General features: G+C 38.4%; 1 protein-coding gene and 1 long non-coding RNA gene across 14 annotated transcripts in view; one reads left to right on the top strand and one right to left on the bottom strand.

The window, feature by feature from the left end:
• Positions 1 to 21,740, bottom strand: part of LOC126852534 (growth factor receptor-bound protein 14-like) — a 293,126-nt gene that overhangs the window by 110,588 nt on the left and 160,798 nt on the right. For all 7 annotated transcript variants that reach the window (XM_050597430.1, XM_050597431.1, XM_050597433.1 and 4 more), the window contains exon 8: positions 10,128 to 10,157. In XM_050597430.1, coding sequence (XP_050453387.1) covers positions 10,128 to 10,157 — 30 coding nt within the window. The remainder of the gene's footprint in view (positions 1 to 10,127; positions 10,158 to 21,740) is intronic.
• The window catches only part of LOC126852612 (uncharacterized), a 268,456-nt gene that overhangs the window by 215,698 nt on the left and 31,018 nt on the right, over positions 1 to 21,740 (top strand). The gene's annotated exons all lie outside the window — the stretch shown is intronic.

The raw sequence follows: 21,740 nt of genomic DNA, 5'->3' as shown, positions 1-21,740 counted from the left end.
AATGGTTGCTTTCGAGTATCAACCACCTCCGCCGACGAGGCAGCAGCTCGTAAGAGCTGCGTAAGAAGAGAGAGATTCGCGATGGAGAGAGGGAGAGACAAGAGTATCCCTGTGTGCGTGTGTTTGTATGTGTGTCTCGGGAGAGCAGCAGGTCGGGAAATCCTCGACAATCGCGGGCAGATCGCCCACATATTAGCGATCTCGATCACGCGAATGAATCGAGGCACGTGATGGTTCTTTGACGCAAACTGTCAGACGAGAAACGTCATCGTCGCCGCCGTTGCAGCGCGACGCGGCGTAACGTGACACGCGCGAGAAACGCGAGGAAGAAACGCGAAAGAAGAGGAAGAAAACGCGAAAAAGGGAGAAAAGCGAGTGTCCTCGCAAGACGCACCATCTCCTCGCGACGATCGACACGAATGGCCTCTTTCACGCTCGTTCAACGGCATTAACAAGACGTCGTTATTCCGTACGGCGAGACGGTCGGCAATCCAACCGATATCGATTATCCGTCGATTCCTGGTACAGTGTGGTCCTCGACGAACCCCGGCGCTCACTCGCTTGCAGCTCGATGACGAACGGCGAGAGGGAGAGAGAGAAAGATCGGATAAACGTGCGCGCCGGTTCGCGCCGATCGATCGATCTGTAATGTCCGCGCCGCTTCGTTATTCCGCGCGGTTGAATTCAACGGAAGGCTTCCTTCCCTTTAATCGTGCCCTGCAGGGTACACCGTGTAAATACAGAAATATCTCGCGCCAAAACGCCCGGGGACTTAAGCCGGCTTCCCCCGAAAAGGAAGCGAGTTAACTTCAGTTTTGGCTCAATTGGTACTTTATGACGTTACACATCAGGACGCATTATCGATTTTATATTATTACGTAATTATGTATTAGACATATGTAACTTCCCCTGACATTTATATATTTAATATACGCAATATAAAATTATTATTAATGTTACATGTAATAAAAAATCTTATCACTATTTTTTAACAATTATTAAAATGAAGGCAAATAAAAGAAGCATCCACGACAGAAGACAGAGACGTTTAAGTATTTTAAAGATTTTTCAAATCAAACTCGCGCTTGTAACTTTTGGTATAATCATATATTTCATGCTGGAAAATTAAAAATTGAATTGCAATTCAATTTTAATAAGATTATTTTAGCAAGACGAGTGCCATAAAGCCGTTGACTATTAGATTTAAAAACATAATGTTATATACATATATACTTGGAGCAAGAAAATCAGAGATTACTGAGAGACTCGAATTTAATTTCAAAATATTAGAAAAATGTAAATTATATATAATTTATTATCATCATAATGTAAGTTTTATAAAGTAAATATTATAAAATATACATATAAAAATGGAGATTCTTAGCTTAGGTTTTTTTTTTTTTTTTTATATTCCCGTAATTTTTCTTTATTTATCTTTTATTAATTCTCTTTCAATGTATTTTATTAAGTATATATACAGTATTTATTAAGTATATATAGAGGGTGTTAAATTTCAAACGTAACAAGCCAAATATTTCGATAAATGAAATATCAAAATCCGATTTTTTTTTTTTTTTGACGCATCCATCCAAAGTCACATTTTTTTTTATCAAAATTTGCCTGTCTCGAAACAATACAATCTGAAAAAAACTGGATATATATATATATTCCTACTTTTATAAACAATTATTAACATACAATGAAATAATTTACATAATTTCATCGATTTGTGCTCAAATAAGTCCAACGAACAAATGAGAATTGAGTAGAATATTGACGAGAGATATCTCACTATATTTCTGGAAATCTCACTATATATTCCACTGTAATAAAAAATAATACTCAAAATTCTCCCGGGATCTGTCGAGTGCAAGCGGACGCTGCGGGCATTTTACAAGAAATTCACCGAGATTTAAAGGGCCGTGTAGCGCAGCGCCTCCTTCCTCCTCTCTCTCTCTCTCTCTCTCTCTCTGTTGGTCCTTTAAACTTTAAAAGATCAAGATGAAGAGAGAAAGAGAGAGAGAGAGAGAATGACGGGAACCTGAGCCTGCCAGGAAGAGCAAATATTCTTTGTCGCGCAATACATAAGCAGCCGCTACCTTCGACCCAGCACGAGTCCTCGCTCGGAAATTTCGGAACAAATATTATCCTTCGTCCTTAAGGGAGAAGGAAACGAAACCTGGGGAGAGCAGACTTCTGCAAAATTAAGAGTAATATGTGCTGCCGACGACGAACAAACGTGGCAAATACGAAGATCCGGAAGGAACGACGAGAAGGAGGGACGACCACTCGGCTTGATTAAAATTTTCAGAACTCTTGCCTTGCTAATTACCGGTACTCGGGGATACTTCGCATCCTCTCTCTCTCTCTCTCTTTCTCGTTTTCTTTTGTTAAATACGAAAAGAACGCAACAAGAGGAAAAAAGTGCGCGCTGATAATTCATAGTGAATTATGTAAGAATGCGGACGAAAAGGTTGAAAAAAAAAAAAAATCCAAATGCACGCGCACACACAAACACACATTAGCGGATTAAAAATAAAGTATTCGAATCAATATAATGTTAAAACTAATTAATTCGAGATTCACGAATTTATCCGCGCAAATGAAATGTCAATAAATTAAAAAAAAAAGAAAAAAAAAATTATTTTATTTCTTATCTCTATAATTATTTTCATTCATATTCTAATTCTTGTTTTAATTGTAAAGTAAAATATATCAATCAATAATAATGTCAAAATAATCAATTCGAAAATTTATCCGCGCGCGAATGAGATGTCAATAAGTTAAAAAAAAAAAAAATGATTACTTTTATCACTCCTTATCCTTTTCATTCATATCCTAATTCTTATTTTAATTAAATAAAGTATATCAATCAATATAATATTAATTGATTCGAGATTCAAGAATTTATCCGCGCGCGAATAAAAGGTCAATAAACTAACAAAAAAAAAATTAATCATTTTTATCAATTCCTATCCTTTTCGTTCATGCCCTAATTCATACTTTAATTATATTATTTCGCGCGACGATCAGAAAAAAAGGCATTCAGTACTGATCGACGCATCTGTATCGTCCTGCCGTGTTTCAATCTGCAAGTCACTCGCTCGAGCCGAAAGAAGGCTAGCGCGAGGATGAATCAGGCCGTTCCTGCGGGAGCATTCGAAAACGGAAACGGTTTCCGTTGCCCCCGACACACTTTTATCCCCCCTCCCCGCCCACCCCCGCAATTCGATTTCTATCTCGTCGTCCGCGCGCGCGCGCCGAATCCAATTTGCTCGTCGTAAGCTGACCCCGCTCGCTCACGCGCGTGCGCCGTAGCGCCAAATCCATGGAGAGGAGTGGATTTTCACAGTTTTCTAAATTCAAGGAAATGATCCCGCCGATTCTATTGCGCGGAGTCGGAAACCCGCTCTCCCTCGCTCCATCTCCTCCTCGATATGCGGACTAATCTCCGCGCGTCACTCTCCCCCCCCGGTGTACGCGCCTCCCCCCCCCTCCCCACCGATGATCGAATTTTCATGGGAAGCTCAAAAATTGCCACGGACAAATCGGAAGCTGAGTCCCGAAACTCGCGATGGACCATCGGAGGAAGTGATGATTGGAATCTAAAATCTTTCGGAAAATTTTTTCACCAGATATAAATATGACTTTTATTCGAATTTAATAATCTACCTCGACGGATCGTATCGGCCATGAACGATAAAATTATAAAATAATTTATACAAAGATAATACTTGACGCCCTTTCATCAAGGGTAGAGCTGAGGATGGATTAAGAGTGAAGAATGTCTTATGTAAATTTTCACGATGATTCCTTTATGCCGTGATTCCTTGACGCTTCGTGCGTTTCATACTAGCTCGTAAATAGCTCAATCACGGCAGGACGCACGACTTAACGGAAATGCAAGCCGCCACGCTTATCGAGCAAGGTTATCACGGTGGTATCGCTACTACTACCAGCCCTGACCTGCTCTACCCTGCCAAGAAACATTGCGGCCAGCTAGTCGGTCGGCTACGAGACGCTCGTGCGCGTAATAGTGTTCTCGGTAGCTAAGTCTAACGGTTTCGCAAATAAATAAACGAAAGGCCGCGCGAGGCGGCTATCTCTGAGAATTCCAGATTTCCCATAATTTTGCAGTAAACATCCTGTGTGATTAAAATGATTTCTTTTCTGCAACGAAAACTGCCTTATAATTCCGTATAAAATCCTCTAAATTAATTCTATTTATTTATAATTTTATTTTAATTTTATTTATTTTAATTTATTTTAATTTAATTTATTTATTATTTATTTATAAACAGAAAAGTCTCTTTAGTACAAAAAAAAAATAAATAAAATTAAAATTTCAACATCAACAAAAAACGCAGGATAAGATACTGAAAGAATAAATGAGAAAAAATCGACATAACAAGTTACAACAAAAACATTAAAATAAAATAAAATAGCATAAAAAAATCTAAGAAAGTAAAAAAATAATGATCGTTTAAAAATTTTCTATTTTATTCAAACGTAAAATTTTCTTTTTTCTTGCTTTTAAAAGAGCCGCATTATAAGTAAAAATATTACGTATCCAAGTCTGTTTTTATTATATCGACCGCATTTGCATCTTCGTCCGTTGCAACGTACGCAGCAGTGTCAACTTGACCCGTGAGATTCCATCGGCAGCGATCCTCCCGGGGGCTCCCGGGTGCTCACAAAGAAGATGATTTTCGATTCTCGCACATGCGAAATTTCATTATCTTCCCAGGGGAAGATCGTCGCCCGGAGCGTAAGCCTGTTGTCAGCTTTTACACACGTGACGCACGCGCGATTGTTCTTTCGGTCCAACATCTTTATCGGGTGACAATATCCTGATCCATCGAGATCGCGTTACTGGTTCTTTATTAGCATATCAAAGCCGCTTGTCGCGGTAATAGTCATACGCGTTAATCCTTTAAGTCGGTAGGACGAGTCAACTCTCGCCCTTGAAGGGCTTGATGTAGGAATCGATCGAGGGAATAGTGACGTCTTTGTAAATTCTGGCATGCAAATATTTCTCGATAATTTCACGAGAGTCATTATCGACTTCGACAATTTTGCGATTATTATTCGATTCACGCTGTAGAGAAAAAAAAGTAAGTCCGATGACGCATCTACTTTGTTATTAGAATCGAGCTTTTATTATTACGAATCCGCGAGATGTTTACGTCTTACTTATGCAAATTGATCATATGTTCCGCAGCTGTTGGTCGATGAAAAGAAGAAAAAAAAATATAAGTGTCTTATTTTTCGCAGCCAAGCGCGAGCTTGACGAGGACAAACTACCAAAGAGGGCGTATAGTCCGAGAGGCACGAGACCGCCGGCGGTTCATTCACCAAAAATTGGCGCTACTCCAATCAGCTGACAGGCCTCTCGTTTCCTCGTACAAAGCGAGGACGCGCGTGCCCGCAACAAAGTCGTCTATTTTCAGACACACGGTTCTTCTCCCTCGCGTTACGAAATCGTTCCACGACCATCTGCTTTGGAATCGCCGTTTCTCAGAAGGACGTAACGTCTCGGAATAATCGTCGGAATAATGTTTGCCGCGGCAGGCAGAAATGTTTGACTCTCGATTATAGGAAAGAGAGTCGAGTGGATACATTCGAGCCTTATAGTACATTCTAAACAATTTAAATATCCACGGAGTGTAACAGAGGGAGAGCCTCTGCAGTGTCTTTCATGTTTCTGGGGAATCTCGTCCGTCTAAATAAAAGCAAAAGCGTTAAGAAGTTTTGTACCGCGATGCACCTAACGCGTAAATTATTCAATATTCTTAGCGTGCCATATAAAAAACATGAAATCATCTCATGAAATATTCAAATTTTTCTTTCGGCAAATATATATATACACACACAGACTTGAGAGTTTCAAAGCGTTCACATTCGCGAACTGCTTACTTTAGCAACTTAACGATCGCATATTTTGCTCCAGCAACCATCAGACGCGATTAAATATTAACATATGAGAGAACTTACAATGTTAATGACGGACGTGGCAGCACAACGTATGCACCGCGATGCATTTTTCACGGAAGAATGTCAAACAAGTAGGTAAAAACAAAGTTATGCACGATCGCTCCGTCTATAGACTCTCTTCCCCATCGTACAAGAGAGGCATTAATAAATCTCCCTTAAAAACAAAAAAAAAAATACTTGATTGGCGGATTCGCCACGTCGCTCGCGTAAAGGTTAATCGATATTCGCTTTATAAATGTAGGGAAAAAAAAAAAAGTTTCGACGGAGAGAGAGAGAGAGAGAGAGAGAGAGACTCGCGCGCCGTTTAACCCCCTTCGGGAGTTGCCAACCGCGAAGGGCAGAGAGCCGAACGAGAATAGCAAGAGTTCATCGAGTCGGATCTCTCAGCAATTTTCGACGTGTCAACCCCCCCCCCTCTCTCCCTCCCCGCCCACCCGCAGACTCGCGACCGCATCAAAATTATCGTAATTTATCGATCGTCGCCAGACGTTAGCGACAACGGGCCAGAATTATCCAGAAATAAAGTAACCGTGCCGTTCGCGGTGAGTTTTACCGCGCGAGGGATCGTTGAACTCTCGTCGAGAGTCCCGAATCCCGTTCAAATGCGTCGATCGATTCTTATATTCGCGAGACACAAGACGCGGTGGAGGAGTGTGAGCGGCAACGCCGATATAAATCCTGTCCATTAAGAGAGTCGGCGACAGATACGTAAATACGAGTTTCCTCTCCGGGGGGGATGGTGAAGGGAAGGAGAGCGAGACGGCTAAGGGCGAGGGATTTAAGAGGGAGGAAGGCCAAGAGAGAGAGAGAGAGAGAGAGAGAGAGAGAGAGAGAGAGAGAGAGGAAACCGAAGATACGTCGGGCATGCGCATCGTCGCCCAGCAACCGGCAAATCAAATATTAACACCGGCTTTATACACGTTGCCAACCGATGGCATGGTTGATGCTCACAGCGAAATGGATTAACTTGCGCATTCGCGTCATAAAAGCCGCGTTGTTGCGTCTCAAAATAACATATGCATACAGGGTGTTTCTGAATAAGTGGACAAAATTTTAGGAGATTGATCGTTTGTCGAAAATTAAGGGGGAATCTTTCATAAACATATGTTCCTATATTCTTTTTTAAGGAGTTACGCTCCTTCAAAGGGGGAGGTGAAAATCAACTTTTTTCTTTTCTTTTTTTTTCATCAAATTTTGGACAGGTTAGAAAAATAAAATGTTTAAAAATATGCATTAGACAGCTTGATTGCTTTAAATACTTTTTCATTTCTTTTATTTTTTTCGTAATATCAATAATTTTCAAGAACAAAAATATAAAATACATTATTATGCACAGCAACCACAGCTAAATGGCATAGCTTTCGAGAAGTTGAATTTAAAAATAAGAAAAGCAAGCAAAACAAAATTCTAATAAATGTTGGAAAAAGAATGGAACAAAAACACAAAATTATAATTTAAAAAAAAAAAAAAAAACCACCTAGTTTTCATCTCCTCTTTTGAAGGAGTGTAACTCCTCAGAGAGGAATATAGGAGTATACGTTTATATAAAAGATCTTAATTTTCAACAAAGAATTATATCTTCCAAAGTTCTTCGCTCTTATTTACAAACACCCTGCATATCGCAAATAAATATAATTCTAATCCGCTAAGAAATTAAAAAAGAACGATCTTAGCGAGCGCCTTCGTCATCCCCATTTCGTATCACCTTTAATAATTCTTATTAGCTTCTATCGAGAATAATGTCGAAGATAGAGTTCTGGATAAATAATTATTTGTGAGATCTAAAATAATAATAAGAACAGAAGAAATGTAATATTAAAAATGATCCCCTTCGATACGACATTCTTGATCATACAGACATCAGTCGAGACAAAATTTCCAAAATTATTTTAAAAATATTCTAAAGAAATTATTGTTAAAAAATTTTGCGACAAACAAGAAACTCGAAGATTCAACACAATCGCAACAAGAAAAATGTCTACGTTCATGCTTCATTTGTGATGTAATTCCTTCTTATTTATCGAAGAAGCGACCTTCGTCGAGTCTCCTCAAAGTTTCGTGCCGACGAAAATGCCGGCGCAAGACAATCGTCGCGCGCATGCCTTCCGGAATAAGACGGGGCGCGCTGACGAAAACAGGTTGACAGGCTGTTGGGTGGAGGGGAGGGGGAGGAAACTTTTGAACTAATGGCGCTTCTCTCCCCCGTGCTCATCACCCCGGGATAGTTAAAGCAGATCGTGAGCGAGCCCCGTATTGCCTTTCTCTCCGCCTTCGCTCCGCTTTCGCATCGATAGTAAAACGGCTTAACACTCGCTCGTTAAATGTCCATTCAATCAGCCACGGACAGCGATATACGGCCTTTTTGTTAGCATTCGTTTGTCGACGATAACTCATAATTCCAACGTTTAAATACTTTGTGCCGGTCGTTGCGAGTGATTTTACGCCTTCGAAGATTCACGCGATCGCAAGCGAGTGATTTACAATCATATTCAGCGGGTACTCCATAAATATACTTGAAGATGCGACAAAAAGTCGTTTAATGGACTATCAAAAATGTCAGAGTGCTCCGGGGCGATATCGCTTGGGATGTTCGAATTTTTTTTCTTTTTTTTTTTTTTCGTCGCCGAGATTCGCTCTTTTTATTCCACGATTATTTACGATATTTCCTCGAGGGTGACGAGTTTTATGCGGAATTAAAAACGAGTATATGCAAATTGGACGGCAATCGATTTCGGGCGTTATATCGCCCGAAACGTTTCGTTTTACGCGCGCGCCTCCACGCCAGTTCGAAGTCGTAAATTTTTCAAGACGACCGGTTCTTTCGGGTACGTCACACGTCTCTATTCTGACATTTCTTTCATCTCGAATCAAACGAGCAGGACATCAATTTCGTTTTTCTTTTTTTGTAAAGTCGTTAAACCGCGCATCGCGTTTCTGATCGTCAACAACGATGGATACAATGTTAAGAGACACATTATATATATATATATATATATATATATATATATATATATATATATATATATACAGAGTGAGTCAGTTGAAGTGTTACAAACTTACATCTCGAAAATAAAACATTTTAGAAAAAAATGTTTCGTACAAAAGTTTAATGACTTCGAAGAGGACATGAGATGATGTCATTGGTTTGATCTTAGATTGTTTAAAGGTCACTTGCAAATTCTTAAATGGAATCCTATTTCTCGTTGCATATTCTTATAATTTATCTCGAGACTTTTTCAAAACGCTATAACAAAGTATTTTTTTATTAAATATTTTTCCAGTTACTTTATATCTTAATCTGACATATTTTGATATAAAATAGAAAATATCTCGTAAGATTTAGTTTCGATAATCTTAATGTAACTTTTATGTATAGAATAATGAGATAGATCAATTAATTAAAAAAAAAAAAAAAATCTAATTACATATTTTTTTTAAACAATTTTCTTTGTATCATTTGTCTCATTATTCTGTGTATGAAAGTATACGGTAAGATTGTCAAAAACTAAATATTATATGAGATATTTTATATCAAAATATATCAGATTAAAATATCAAACAATTAAAAAAATAATTATCGAAAAAATATTTTATTATAGTATTTTGAAAAGTTCTTGAGGGAAGCTACAAGGATATGCATTGAAAAATTTCCGGATTTCCGTTTGAGAAATTAAAAGTGACCTTTACGTACTCTTCAAGCGATTCAATCCAAGGTCAAACCAATTGAAACCATCTTGTGTCCTCCTCTTCGAAGTCGCAAAACTTTTACATGAAAACTCTTTCTCTAAGATGCTTTGTTTCCGAGATATGAGTTTGCAACACTTTAACTGATTCACCTTGTATATGACACACATTGTAAATTCAATGTTGTACATATATGATATAATTAAAATCCCTCATTTACATCAAACTATTATATTATTAATAATTATAAATAATTACAAATAATATAAATTATATATTATGAATAATTATATTATATTATAAAATAATAAATTAACATATAAAATAATAAATTAATATGTAAAAATAAATTTATATATCAAGCTTTTATAATATTCAACATAAAAAAAAATATACAATAAACTATAATATTATTAAAAATAAGAAATGTAAAATAATTTTGCACTCACCAGAGGCCGTTTCGGTAGCGTCGCGATGGTCTGAAACAAAAAGACAATATCCTAGTAAGTACACACTAATAAAAATTGTTGAACGCGTAGTTGGAAGAAATTAATTTCAAAAAATAAATTCTCTCTCTCTCTCTCTCTCTCGGGAAATGAGAGCGCAACGCAAAAATTCCAACGAGAGAACGAAAGTTCGAACCAAGTGCGGCTCGAGCTAAAATCCGCCATACGTATATATTATGTGAAAGTACAGTAATTTAACAGCGTACGGAGAATTCCTGGAAACAATTTGCGAGGCAAAGCCGGTAGCTTATAAAATACAACCAGAAAATACCACGAATTAACGGGGAAGGAAATTTACAACAAAGCGTAGAAATTATTGGAAAGCGTCGTGTTCTCCCCTCTCACTCCTCTCTCGTTTTTCTCGATCCTTTCGTCCCGTACTTTCTCTCGCATACATATGCGTTCTCTCTATCTCTCTCTCTCTCTCTCTCTCTCTCTCTCTCGAATAGACTAAGCCACGCATGTACGTACTATGACTGCAAATACTCGAGTAGTTGTATTATTTGGATACGTCAAATAAATTTGTATATGAAATTTTCGATCGGAACAAAAATATCCGGATATTTTGTATTAAACTTGAAAAATTCTTTTAATTTTCTTTAATATAAATATATAAACTCGTAATACATTTTAATGCAATGTTTTATGGTGATAAAATATGAATTACTATTTTATGCGCATTGCAAAGAAATTTACGCGTCGCTTTTGAAATAATAAAGTTTAAAAGTAATTAATTGGAAAATTGAAAATTTTATTTTAATCTGTATAACTTTGTATAACTAGGTAATATTTAAAGAATGTTTTTTTTTTTCCATTTTTTTGAATAATTTAATTATAATAAGAGAATATTATTTGACGTATAATTTCAATGGTCGTTCATTAATATATCCGTCCCATATATATATATATATATATATATATATATATATGTGTGTGTATACACACGTGCTGTGAATTTTTTATAAGTAGCTCAAAAAGCGCCATCGTGGAAAATCAACTGAAAGCTGTCTAGCTTAAATTAGCAAACTGGAGTAACGTCGTTATGTCGTAATCTCTCGCATGAAACGAATCTGAAGCTATAAAAGCCAGCACGCCTCGTGCCGTTGAAACGGTTGTTTGCTCGTGCGCTTTTAATGACAGAGAAAAAGGGAAAAAATTCCTTGCACGGTCGTAAAAGCGTCAACTTAAAATTTGCAAACGATAAAAAATTAACCCGACTCTCCGAATGCACTCTCGATGATAAATTTTATAATAAAATTCAGAAAAAAAATTCGTCCTTTTATCGCTTTTCAAAGTCCCTTTAATTAAATATAATATAAAGAGACAGATATTCTCTCTAAATAAGCGGAAAGTGTGTAAAAAATTTATCGCGATATTTTAATATTTATAAACGCTGGCTATTTTTTAACTTGATACAATTTAAAATGCGTCACATAATTTATGAAATTATAAAGCGCGTATTTAAAATAATTGTTACAATATAATTTCTTGCCTCAATGTGCGCGCATGTTTCTCATCCATCGTTATTTATCTCATTTCGAAAGACCGCAACGGTCGTATAAAAACTCGGACATGGGAACAACGTGGAGCGGGGGCCGGAATCGATGATGCATTGGTATTTATTTATGCGATTTTCCATTTTCCATGTGACACGGATGTCCGAAATCGTGACATTTGGTCGCGAGATCGTCGCGCATATGCGCATATGTCACCTCGCGGAATATTAAATGCGCCGCCAGTGTGAATGCCGGATTGTTTATTTATTCAAGCTGCGCGCATAACGCGTACACGTACACATACATCTCGGATCGCGATGCCATCCGCCCGCCCGCCCCACCCCTCCCTCCCTCCCTCCCTCCCTCCCTCCATCGGACAACACAAAGCCAAACGCGGACCACCTATTAAGACAGATGGCGACGGAGATTATTTACGAGGGTGTGTGCACCTGAGGCTCGCGCGCGCATTTTCAATTTCGGCGGGTGCTCGTTCGAGGAGGAAATGACGTTACGATACGAATACGATGTAACACGCATTCCGGACGAATTATCGGCAACACGTAAACTCTGCGAAAACTTTCATCGCGCCGGGTATATCACGCTCGCTCGGCGATAATAAATCCGGATCCTCGGATGGATGGTGATGAAAAATGTTTATTTTGACAACACGCGTGTATATCGTATCGAATAATAAAAATACAGAATATATGTATATATGGGGGGAGAAGCCGTAAAAAGAAAAAAAAAATAGCGAGGAGCAGTAAAAAAAAAGGGCGCGACAAAGTTCGCGCGAGAAATAAATAAATATCGCCTCTGTAAAATACGATATCTTCGCCTCTCCTCACGCTCAAATACAAATATAGAGGAAATACGTCGGAGGATAATAATAATAATAATTTTTCCATCTCCCATATCGGCGCCGTGGATCTTTTCGACCTAGCTGCAGGGGGATTTATTAGCTTCGCCGGAGGCGCGTCGCTAAATCGTGAATTATCACGACGCTGTTATCTCTATCGACGACAACGACAACGACGACGACGACACCGATACGAGGCAGGGAATTGGGACAACGACCTCGCGCTCGCTCGAAACAAAGAGCCCGGCGTGACTATGGCACTGATAGCTCTATCTCTCTCTCTCTCTCCTACCCCCTCTCGGCAACCTGTGTACTTTTACGCGTGGCGCAAGGTTCCCCTGGCTACGAACGTGACGTGTAGGTATATGCACTCTCTACTCCCGTCTGCGTTCTTTTAAACAGCGAGACACGTGGAAGTGAACGACGTAAGGCACGAGGCGGGGCGAGATGGCACGGCGATTCCGCTAATATAGCCCCGGCTGCCGAGTGATAACATTGTCGCAACTCAACGTCAAAACTTTGCGTTTAGAAGCGTAAATGTCAGTTGGTCGGTATCATTTAGGGTAAAAGAGTGTAATTACACGTAGAATCCGCCATATTTTGCGCGACGTTGTAATTTCGTTCATAATTTATGCGACACCGTAATTACAGCGCAACACGAGAGCGAGAGCGGCAGCGCGCCCAATGTGCGCGAAGGATGAATTATTACGCACCGCATCGACATCCGTAACATGACATCATGTGGAAGAAAAAGGAAGAGCAAAGATCGAATTCACATGTCTGCTAAGGTTGTACGAGATATCAAGACTGGTCTTGATATTGTCCTGTCTTGTCTCGAACTTCGAGACAAGATTCTTAATTAGTTATCAAGATTAAGCTCAAGATTATTGACATATTTGACAGATATGATCTTGTTAAAATTGTTGACTACTCAAAACGGATTATTATATCGTTGAATTATTTTAAACAATTGTGCAGTATTAGACAAACATTTATCAAGACTAAGATTGTCAAGATTATTGATTATATTTGACAAGATATGATCTTATCAAAATTGATTGTTAAAAAAAATTAAAATATGTATATTTGTGTGTAAATTGAATGAAAAAATTCATTATATTGTATAGATATAATTATAACTATAATTATATTACACAGACTTAAAAATTGTATTTAATAAATAAAAAGAATTTTATATTAACAAATTAGAAAAATAATCAATACAATAAACAAAATAAATAATATAATATTTTATACAATTATTTAGCTACTTAAAACTTATAAAGATTACATATTGTTGAATTATTTTAAACAATTGTTCAGTATTAGACAAACATTTACCAAGACTAAGATTGTCAAGATTATTGATTATATTTGACAAGATATGATCTTGTCAAAATTGTTGATTTAAAAAGAAAAAAAAAAAAAAAAAACTAAAATATATATATTTGCGTGTAAATTAGATGAGAAAAATTCATTACATTATACAGATATAATTTTAATTATATTACACAGACTTAAAAATATTTTATTTAATAAATAAAAACATTTTTTGATATTAACAAATTTATAAAAATAATTAATACGAAAAACAAAATAAATAAGTTCAGTATTAGACAAACATTGTTAATAAAATCGAAACAAGACAATACAAGACGAGATTTTTGCTAGCAAAATTCACTCAAGATCGAGATGAAGATTTTTTAATTTTCCAAAAATTTTCAATACCAATATAACATTTTTACGAATATTGTCTTGTCTTTAATCTTGTGCTCCCCCCTCTCTCTCTTCTAATATCTGCTACCTAAACGAAAAAGAGGGACGCGTTAATTCCAGCGTGTTAGACAAATTTAATAGTCGGGGGATTAAAACGGCGACGCGCGAAAATTTCGAAGGAGGAAAAAAAAAACCGTTGCCACACGCGAACGCATTGGCACGATAGGGACGCGATTAACGGTTCCCCGGTGCATTGTGTCGGCGTCGGTGCCGCCGCGAGGATCCTTGCAGGAATCTGCAAGGCAGAAAAGGCAAAAGCGGGAGCGGAAGGCATTAAATTTTCAGCGCGGTCGTACCCGCGGCCCAGGAAATATGCTTTAAATGGCGATAACTATAAATAAGGGGACGCGCATTAATTCTTTAGAGTGCTATAGCCGGTGCCCCGTGGACGGGAATCGCCTTTTTCCTCGTTTAAGTCGCCCCAATTTCCTTTTCCAACCTAGTTTGACTCCATTAGAGTAAATGAAACCGCCTATACCGTCCAGCGATGCGAAATATAACATAGTGCAGTTTTTCCCCGGAAGCGTATTGTGTAATAAATCTGTGATAAAGAACAGAGGTAGTCGGAAACAGATTCGCATTATTTATAATTTATCTGCGCGATTTCACGAATCGGGGAATAATAAAAATAATAAAAGGACACGCTAAACTTCTTAAAAATAATAATTTGTACTTCTATGACACAGAGTGATAAGAAATATCGCAAATAAAAAGATGAAAAGATGCATGATATATGTATCCCTGCAATAATCAATTTTCGATTAACACAGATTAGAATCGTTCGAATATATCGCAGTCAATTCGCGCGATGCATTTCGCGGAATTAAATATGATCTACTTTAAAGATGCTGTTTTAGCTTCGCCTCTATTTAATCCTCTTTGCTTCCTCTCTTTAGCCAGATTGGTTCGTCCGCGACGAGAGAAACGAGCACGCAGAGATCTTGCACATTCGACGATAAGCGCATCGTCAAATGCACTTCGGGGCACCACCCCCTCACGAATTCGACTGATTTATCAGCGAAAGAACCGAGCAAACAGGCGCGCCTTCCTTACCCCAAGACTCCAAGGACTTTTTCGCCATGGCGATAATTAATTGTGCCTGCGATTCCGTTGCACCTCCATTTGTCCGTGTAAAAAGTTTTAAATGACGTAAGCTTTCTTCATCAAGGGCCCAATATCACCAGCATTTTTTCATATTAATCAAGATTCTATTTTTATTTTATTATCACACTTATCATATACAAAGTATTACGTTTTTTCTTTTTTTTTCCCCTCTCTCTCTCTCTCTCTCTCTCTCTTGTGTGTGTGTAAAAATTGTATTAAATATTTTTTATTTTTTAATATTTTTTTTTATTAAATATTTTTTATTTTTTTAACTAAATAAAAAAATCGTTAAACAAAAAGAGAGACATATATTTTCGATTAAAAAAAATTACTGTATTGTAAAAAAATATAATATTCATGAACTGTCAGTTCGCAGATATATTCAGTATTTCAATATCTAAATTCGAATGCGGAGCTCATTGGAAAGCATCGAGGAGAACGCGTGCGAAAACGGAAGGAAATTCTCTGGAGAGTTTTCAACGAGCGACGGTAAAGCTGAGAGAGAGAGAGAGAGAGAGACCCCGTTTCTACAAACGGCCGTTGTGTTTGCTCGAATGCAGAGGTACAGACGGCGAAACCGCAGGACGTGACTCTTATTTCGCTGTTTCCGCCCTAAACCGTCGTCCGCTGTCTCCGTTTTCATCCGCATAAAAGCCGGTATCGGCGCGACATAAATAGAGAACAAATTTCTGGGAAATACCTACTGCCGCGCGTACGTGCGCGTTTCGTGCAATCGGGATTTCGCCTCGCGCGCCTCATGCAAACGTGACTTTACGTTATTCGCGACGAGTGACTCTAGAATTACGCGAGTGTGCAAGAGTAATCGATAGACGGATGCGTAAACGTGATAATTTACCTTTACAACGTCCGTCTCTATCAAAGACACCGAATGACTCTACGAACTGTTTGATCGTAGCGGAAAAGTATGCAATTGGATAATTGTCATCGCGACGTTTCGGGGAGGCGCGACATCACGGGCGTATCGAAAAACAGTTTAGAAAAGCCGACGCGCCATTTATCTTGTCGCCTTGGGGACGCGCGCTATTCTACCAGATAATCGAGGTGATAAATTTCACCAGGACACGCTGTATACATCCCACGTGTGTATGAAGCCTGCCGCATATCGTTCGGAAAACAATCAATCTACCCCGGAGCTTATTGGACGGGGCTTCGTGGACTATAGTCGCGATTTCACTCGGTCCGTCCACCGAAAGTCAGTCCGGTCATTGTGATGACCCTTTCCTCCACCATATTCATCCTTTGACGTATTCATATTCCTGCTACACCTCCTAATGACGTCCGCACCTTTGTATTATATCGTCAAGTGTAAATCTTACGGCTGGTTTCACCAATATAAATTTTAATGCCAATTTATACATGTATATAGGGTGTTCCAGATCAACTCAATGAAACTTTAAGATTTTATAAGAAATTAAATTTGAAATAAAAAAGTTCCTAAATTTAATAAGAATATTTTTATGTTTGTATTTGCAATGTTTGCACTACGAATATAGTATTTACGTAAAGATCATGGAAAAGTGATTTTTTTCAAGTTTCTGCGCTTTTTTCGTTGTGTTGAGCTAATTTTCTTTTGAACGAAATTATCAGAATTAAATGAAATCGGTTATAAATCAGTTTGTAATTTAATTCCCATGTAATTTAAATCCATTAGATTTATTTCGTAATTTTTTTCAAATGAATGAAGTATCTTAAACTTATTTTTAAAAATCATCAAAAAACGTCATTTTTCGAAGTTTATTAGGTATAATTTTTCCGGACCTATGTTTATCGGACCTTTTTTGTTCCAAATTCAATTTCTTATAAGACTTCGAAATTTCATTGATCCGATCTGGAACACCTTATATGTATAACCGAGATGCTTCAATAATTTTTACTATCAAAGAGAAAATGTATAATTTCTTACAAAAATATTTTAGTAACGACGAGAGAAAAATGAAAAAAAATAAGTAAATAAAATAAAATAATATAAAAAAAATTTCTCTCGCGTGCACTTTTGGCTTTCGTCGCAAAAATTTGGCAAATTTAAACAATCGCGTGAAAAGAGTGAAAGGGCGAATCGGCAAGACGCGACGCGGCGGTGTCGAATTTTACAGCTGAGGTAAACTCATGGAAATCGGACGCTCTTTATTTCCCAGACGACGGCTGGTCGGTAGAGAGAACGACGATCAGCCCCGTCACGAAAATTGCAGCTGCGCGTTTGACACATGCATTCGGGACGCAGAGACCTTCGCTTTTCAATATCTTTGCGTAACCCCTTTGACATGAAATAGAAGGCACCCATTGACTCGGGCCAATCGCCCGTAACGTAAACACCGATAATGATCGAAACGTTTCGGTACGTGCACCGAAGCAAACGATTCATCGAGCAATGAATATACACGATCCTTCCCTCGCCCCGAATTTCGTCACTGCGTTTCGTGGCCCCTCGTGTTCTCCTCGCAAACAATGATAAATAATTTAAAAGATAAGTCATCAAAAAAAAAAAAAAAATCATCGGAGACATCTTGCCCTAATTTCTTCAATAATATAAAAATAATGCTCATTATCGAACTATTGGATAATCATAAATTTTGTAATAAAATCGTGATTATATGAAATAACTATAATTGACAGAAGAAGTATGTAAATAATGTGTCTACTAAACTTTGTAAACAAATTTCGAATAAACATAATATTTTATTAAAAGATTTTCTTTATGCAATTTTCTCAATTAATTTTTTTTATTCTACGCATTTTCTAATGCTATATTCTAATGATTAAAAATTACTGTAAAAAATATGTATTCCATATTTAATATTTTGTTGATATTAAATATATATAAATAGAGAGAGATATATATGTATATGAATTTATAATATATTTTAAATATATAATTCACTCGACTTGCTTATAATATAAGAAGAAAATTATTAAAGAGAGAATTTTTTTTTTAAATTTCCTAAGCCTTAATAAAATTCTATGAGAATTCCAAGGAATAGACACCCCAATAAAAATAGATAATTTCAATCTTCAGAAAATATATTTATATAATATATCTATCCTAATGGAAACTACATTTAAAAGGATTAATATCTATCTGTAGCACGTAGGTATATTTCCTGCACGAAACAAGAAGATTCCTAAATCCATCGGAGATCTAGGAAAAGGGTAATGTAATAAACAATAAACCCCGCTCTTGACGAGAGCGTCTAAAACACCCCGCCTCGAGATACGTTTCCCCTAAGGGCTGCGCGTCGAGGATCTCCTGTACGCCTCGCTTAAAGACGGCTGGATTTTGAATCGGTGTAAACAAGCGACGTGTACTTAATTTCGATCCCCTCAACCCTCTCCCCTCTCCCTCCCCCCCTCTCCCCGCCTCCTTAAATTTATCGCTGGTCAAACGAATCCGCGGATATTTAGGCCCTCCGACGCAACGCAAGGGCGAGCTTAGCCCGAAACTTGCGGCCCTCTGTTAAGCCGCCGGTAAAGCCGCCGCGAAAGTTTGGCGAGATATTACACTGGCAGTGATTAATTGCGAGCTTTGAAGTTTAACTCTGCTCTCGTGCGATCGTCGAGGGTAACACGCCTGTCCGGTTTCGTATTGTTATTGGGCAACCCTCTTCGTAACTCGCGAAGCTTTAACGAGCCCGAAGCCTTGGGATTAGCCGTCGCACGAGTGCATTTCGCGCTGATTCGATTAAGTTCGTTCACATCGAAAGTGTTCGTCGCTATCGAGGACGGACGCGCGTCGCGTGCTCTTAACTCGGCGGTGACGCGACCCGATTAATCACTTGGATAGATTGAAGCCGAGGATAATCGAAGGGCCGATGAAAAAAGATCGGAAGCCACCACGCCAAGATTAATATTTTTTATCTAAACACAATGATTTTCGTTAAATATCCTTAACTTTTCCGGTTAATGATCGCTTAATGCTTCCTCGTGTCATAGAGGGAGCTTTTTTTTTTTTTTTTGAAAAAAATTTTGAATTTCAAAAAAATGTTTGTACTTCCTTTTGCAATTTTAGATATCGGATTAAATTTTTTTTTTTTTTTTTTTTTCACGTAACTTTCGCAAATTTTGAGGTATCTTTCTCTATGAGAAAGGCAAGAGTGAAAAAGTCGCTTGCTTCAAGGAGCTTAAACTTTGCGAGCGAAATAAGATGATGAGGAAGCAAGTTTTTAATTTGCACAATTTTTATCTTTTTTCATTTTCTAGTGAAAATCAAATTATCTCTATCGTGCTATTTTAATTATAATTAAAAATCAATCATTTATCAATTATTTTTTTAATCATCTTCGAGATTTAAATTGTTCCAGATATATCTCGCGTGTATTTCACACACACACACACACATTCAATATTCAAGAACGGGATCGTAGAAACGACCACGTAATTAGTCGCCGATGATTCGTCGAGCGAAAAAACAGAAAAACGGTTACGCTTCGAGGGCGGCGCCGGATGTCACCGGGAGAGAGAAACATCTTGTAAACAATTAAAAAAGCACATGCGGCTTCCTCGAGAGCGGAGACTCTTCCAAGAAGTTCGTTTTCTCGCGTCGTACAACGTGTACGATCTATCTTTAGCTTATTTTTGTCGCGTTAAAAAAAAAAAATAAAAAAATAAAAAAATAAAAAAAAGGAAGAGAAAAAAGCGACACTCATTGTACGCATGCAGGCTGCCACGGATCGATACGATTCCCCGAGAGCCCCCTTCCCCACCCACCCCTCTCTCTCTCTCTCTCTTCTCCTGCCCGTTCCCCAGACAATATCGACGGGATCGCCATTAAAGTCTATCCTCGATACGAGAGAAGCTCCGGGCAACTTCGGGAGAAGCATCGAGTTTCGTAATATCGGACGAAATCGCTTTCCGAGAGATCAAAGCCGGGGTTTACCGATACAAGCCACAGTGGCAGATCCCGACCGGTGTCTATTTACTCGAGACACGCTTTTCGCGTCCCTTCATTCTCCACCGACGCGTTTCAAGAAATAAAGGAAACCCGCGGCGTTTAGTAAAGTATAAAGCGTACTACAGGCCGCGTGAAATCGAAATGAAATCTCGAATCTACCCCCCGCCCCTCCCCTCCTCCACCCCCTCCCCGCGTTCCAATCCCCCAGTCACGCGAGTTTAAACCGCGAGCGATCGTAATTTATTCGTAATTTATCTCTGGTCGCGCCCCCGCTCTCGTTTACGCGGATTTAAATGCAATGAAGATCGAGAAACGTCGTGGAAAAAATTTGTTCACGGGAAAGTTGCGAAAAATTCCTCCCCTCGGTTCATTTCGGTGAGATGTAATTGTTCATCGTGATGGAAGTATCAAGGCAGCCTCCGTCACGCTCAACACGCGATCATTTTACGGACAAATGATCGCGCGTTTATTTATTTCACAAGGAACTTTCCTGTTCATAAAAATCATCGGCGACTGCCTAATTTATTCTCCTCAATATTCAATAAAAAAAAAAAAAAAAATAAATAAATAAATAAAAATCTCGACTTAGCGCGCCGCGCGTTGTCGCTTCCTGCTTCTCTCGGGCGAGAGACAAACATCATCAAGGACCGGTGCGTGGAAGAAGTTGGCAGTCGAAAATGCCACGATTCCTCCTCTCATTAACGAGGGAAGCCAGCGTGACCGACCGGCGACGACACTAGAGTACGTAGAGAGGTCTGCTCGACGACGGCGACGTTACTTTGTCGACGTTTCCTCGAGAGATCCGCTCTGTCTTGCTCTCCTTCTCTCTCTCTCTTTTTTTTTCTCTCGAAGATAAGGACACGTTGCGCACGATCTATCCCAACGTCTCTTTCGCACTAAGGACAAGTGCACCTGCTGGCTGGCTTGTTTCCAAAACTCGATGACACCCGCGCGGCGGCTGCCTTCTTGCTCTTCTCTCGATCGCTGCCCGACGTTGCGGAGGCAACTCTAGATCTCACTCGTCCGTCAATCGAAATAACAAGGAGGGAAAAGAAAAATATTTGACACATCGGTGAATGATCAATTAATTTTAAATTCGACAAAAATTGTACGATAAAGGAATATAAAAAGAAATATACGATAAAAAGTCACGAATGGAAGCAAAAATATGTAATAACGTCCACGTAATTTTTTTTTTTATAACGTGAGCATTATTTTAATAGGTGAGCAATGATTATGCCAAGGCAAAATGCCAATTTTTTTCCTAGAGACTTCCTTTGCTAAGAAATTCTTTTTATGAAGTAAGACAGTTGGAATAAAACGACTGTGTGGCGTGATGCCCTGTCAAAAGCACTTACGTCAATGTAATCGATCTACGATTGTGGAGATTTCAAAGACGAGCTGCCCGCGACTGACAC

The sequence above is a fragment of the Cataglyphis hispanica genome, chromosome 10 (assembly GCF_021464435.1).
Source record: "Cataglyphis hispanica isolate Lineage 1 chromosome 10, ULB_Chis1_1.0, whole genome shotgun sequence".
In the NCBI taxonomy this organism is placed as follows: domain Eukaryota; kingdom Metazoa; phylum Arthropoda; class Insecta; order Hymenoptera; family Formicidae; genus Cataglyphis; species Cataglyphis hispanica.
The sequence above is the reverse complement of the archived record's forward strand: the minus strand, read 5'-3'. Positions and strand labels throughout refer to the sequence as shown.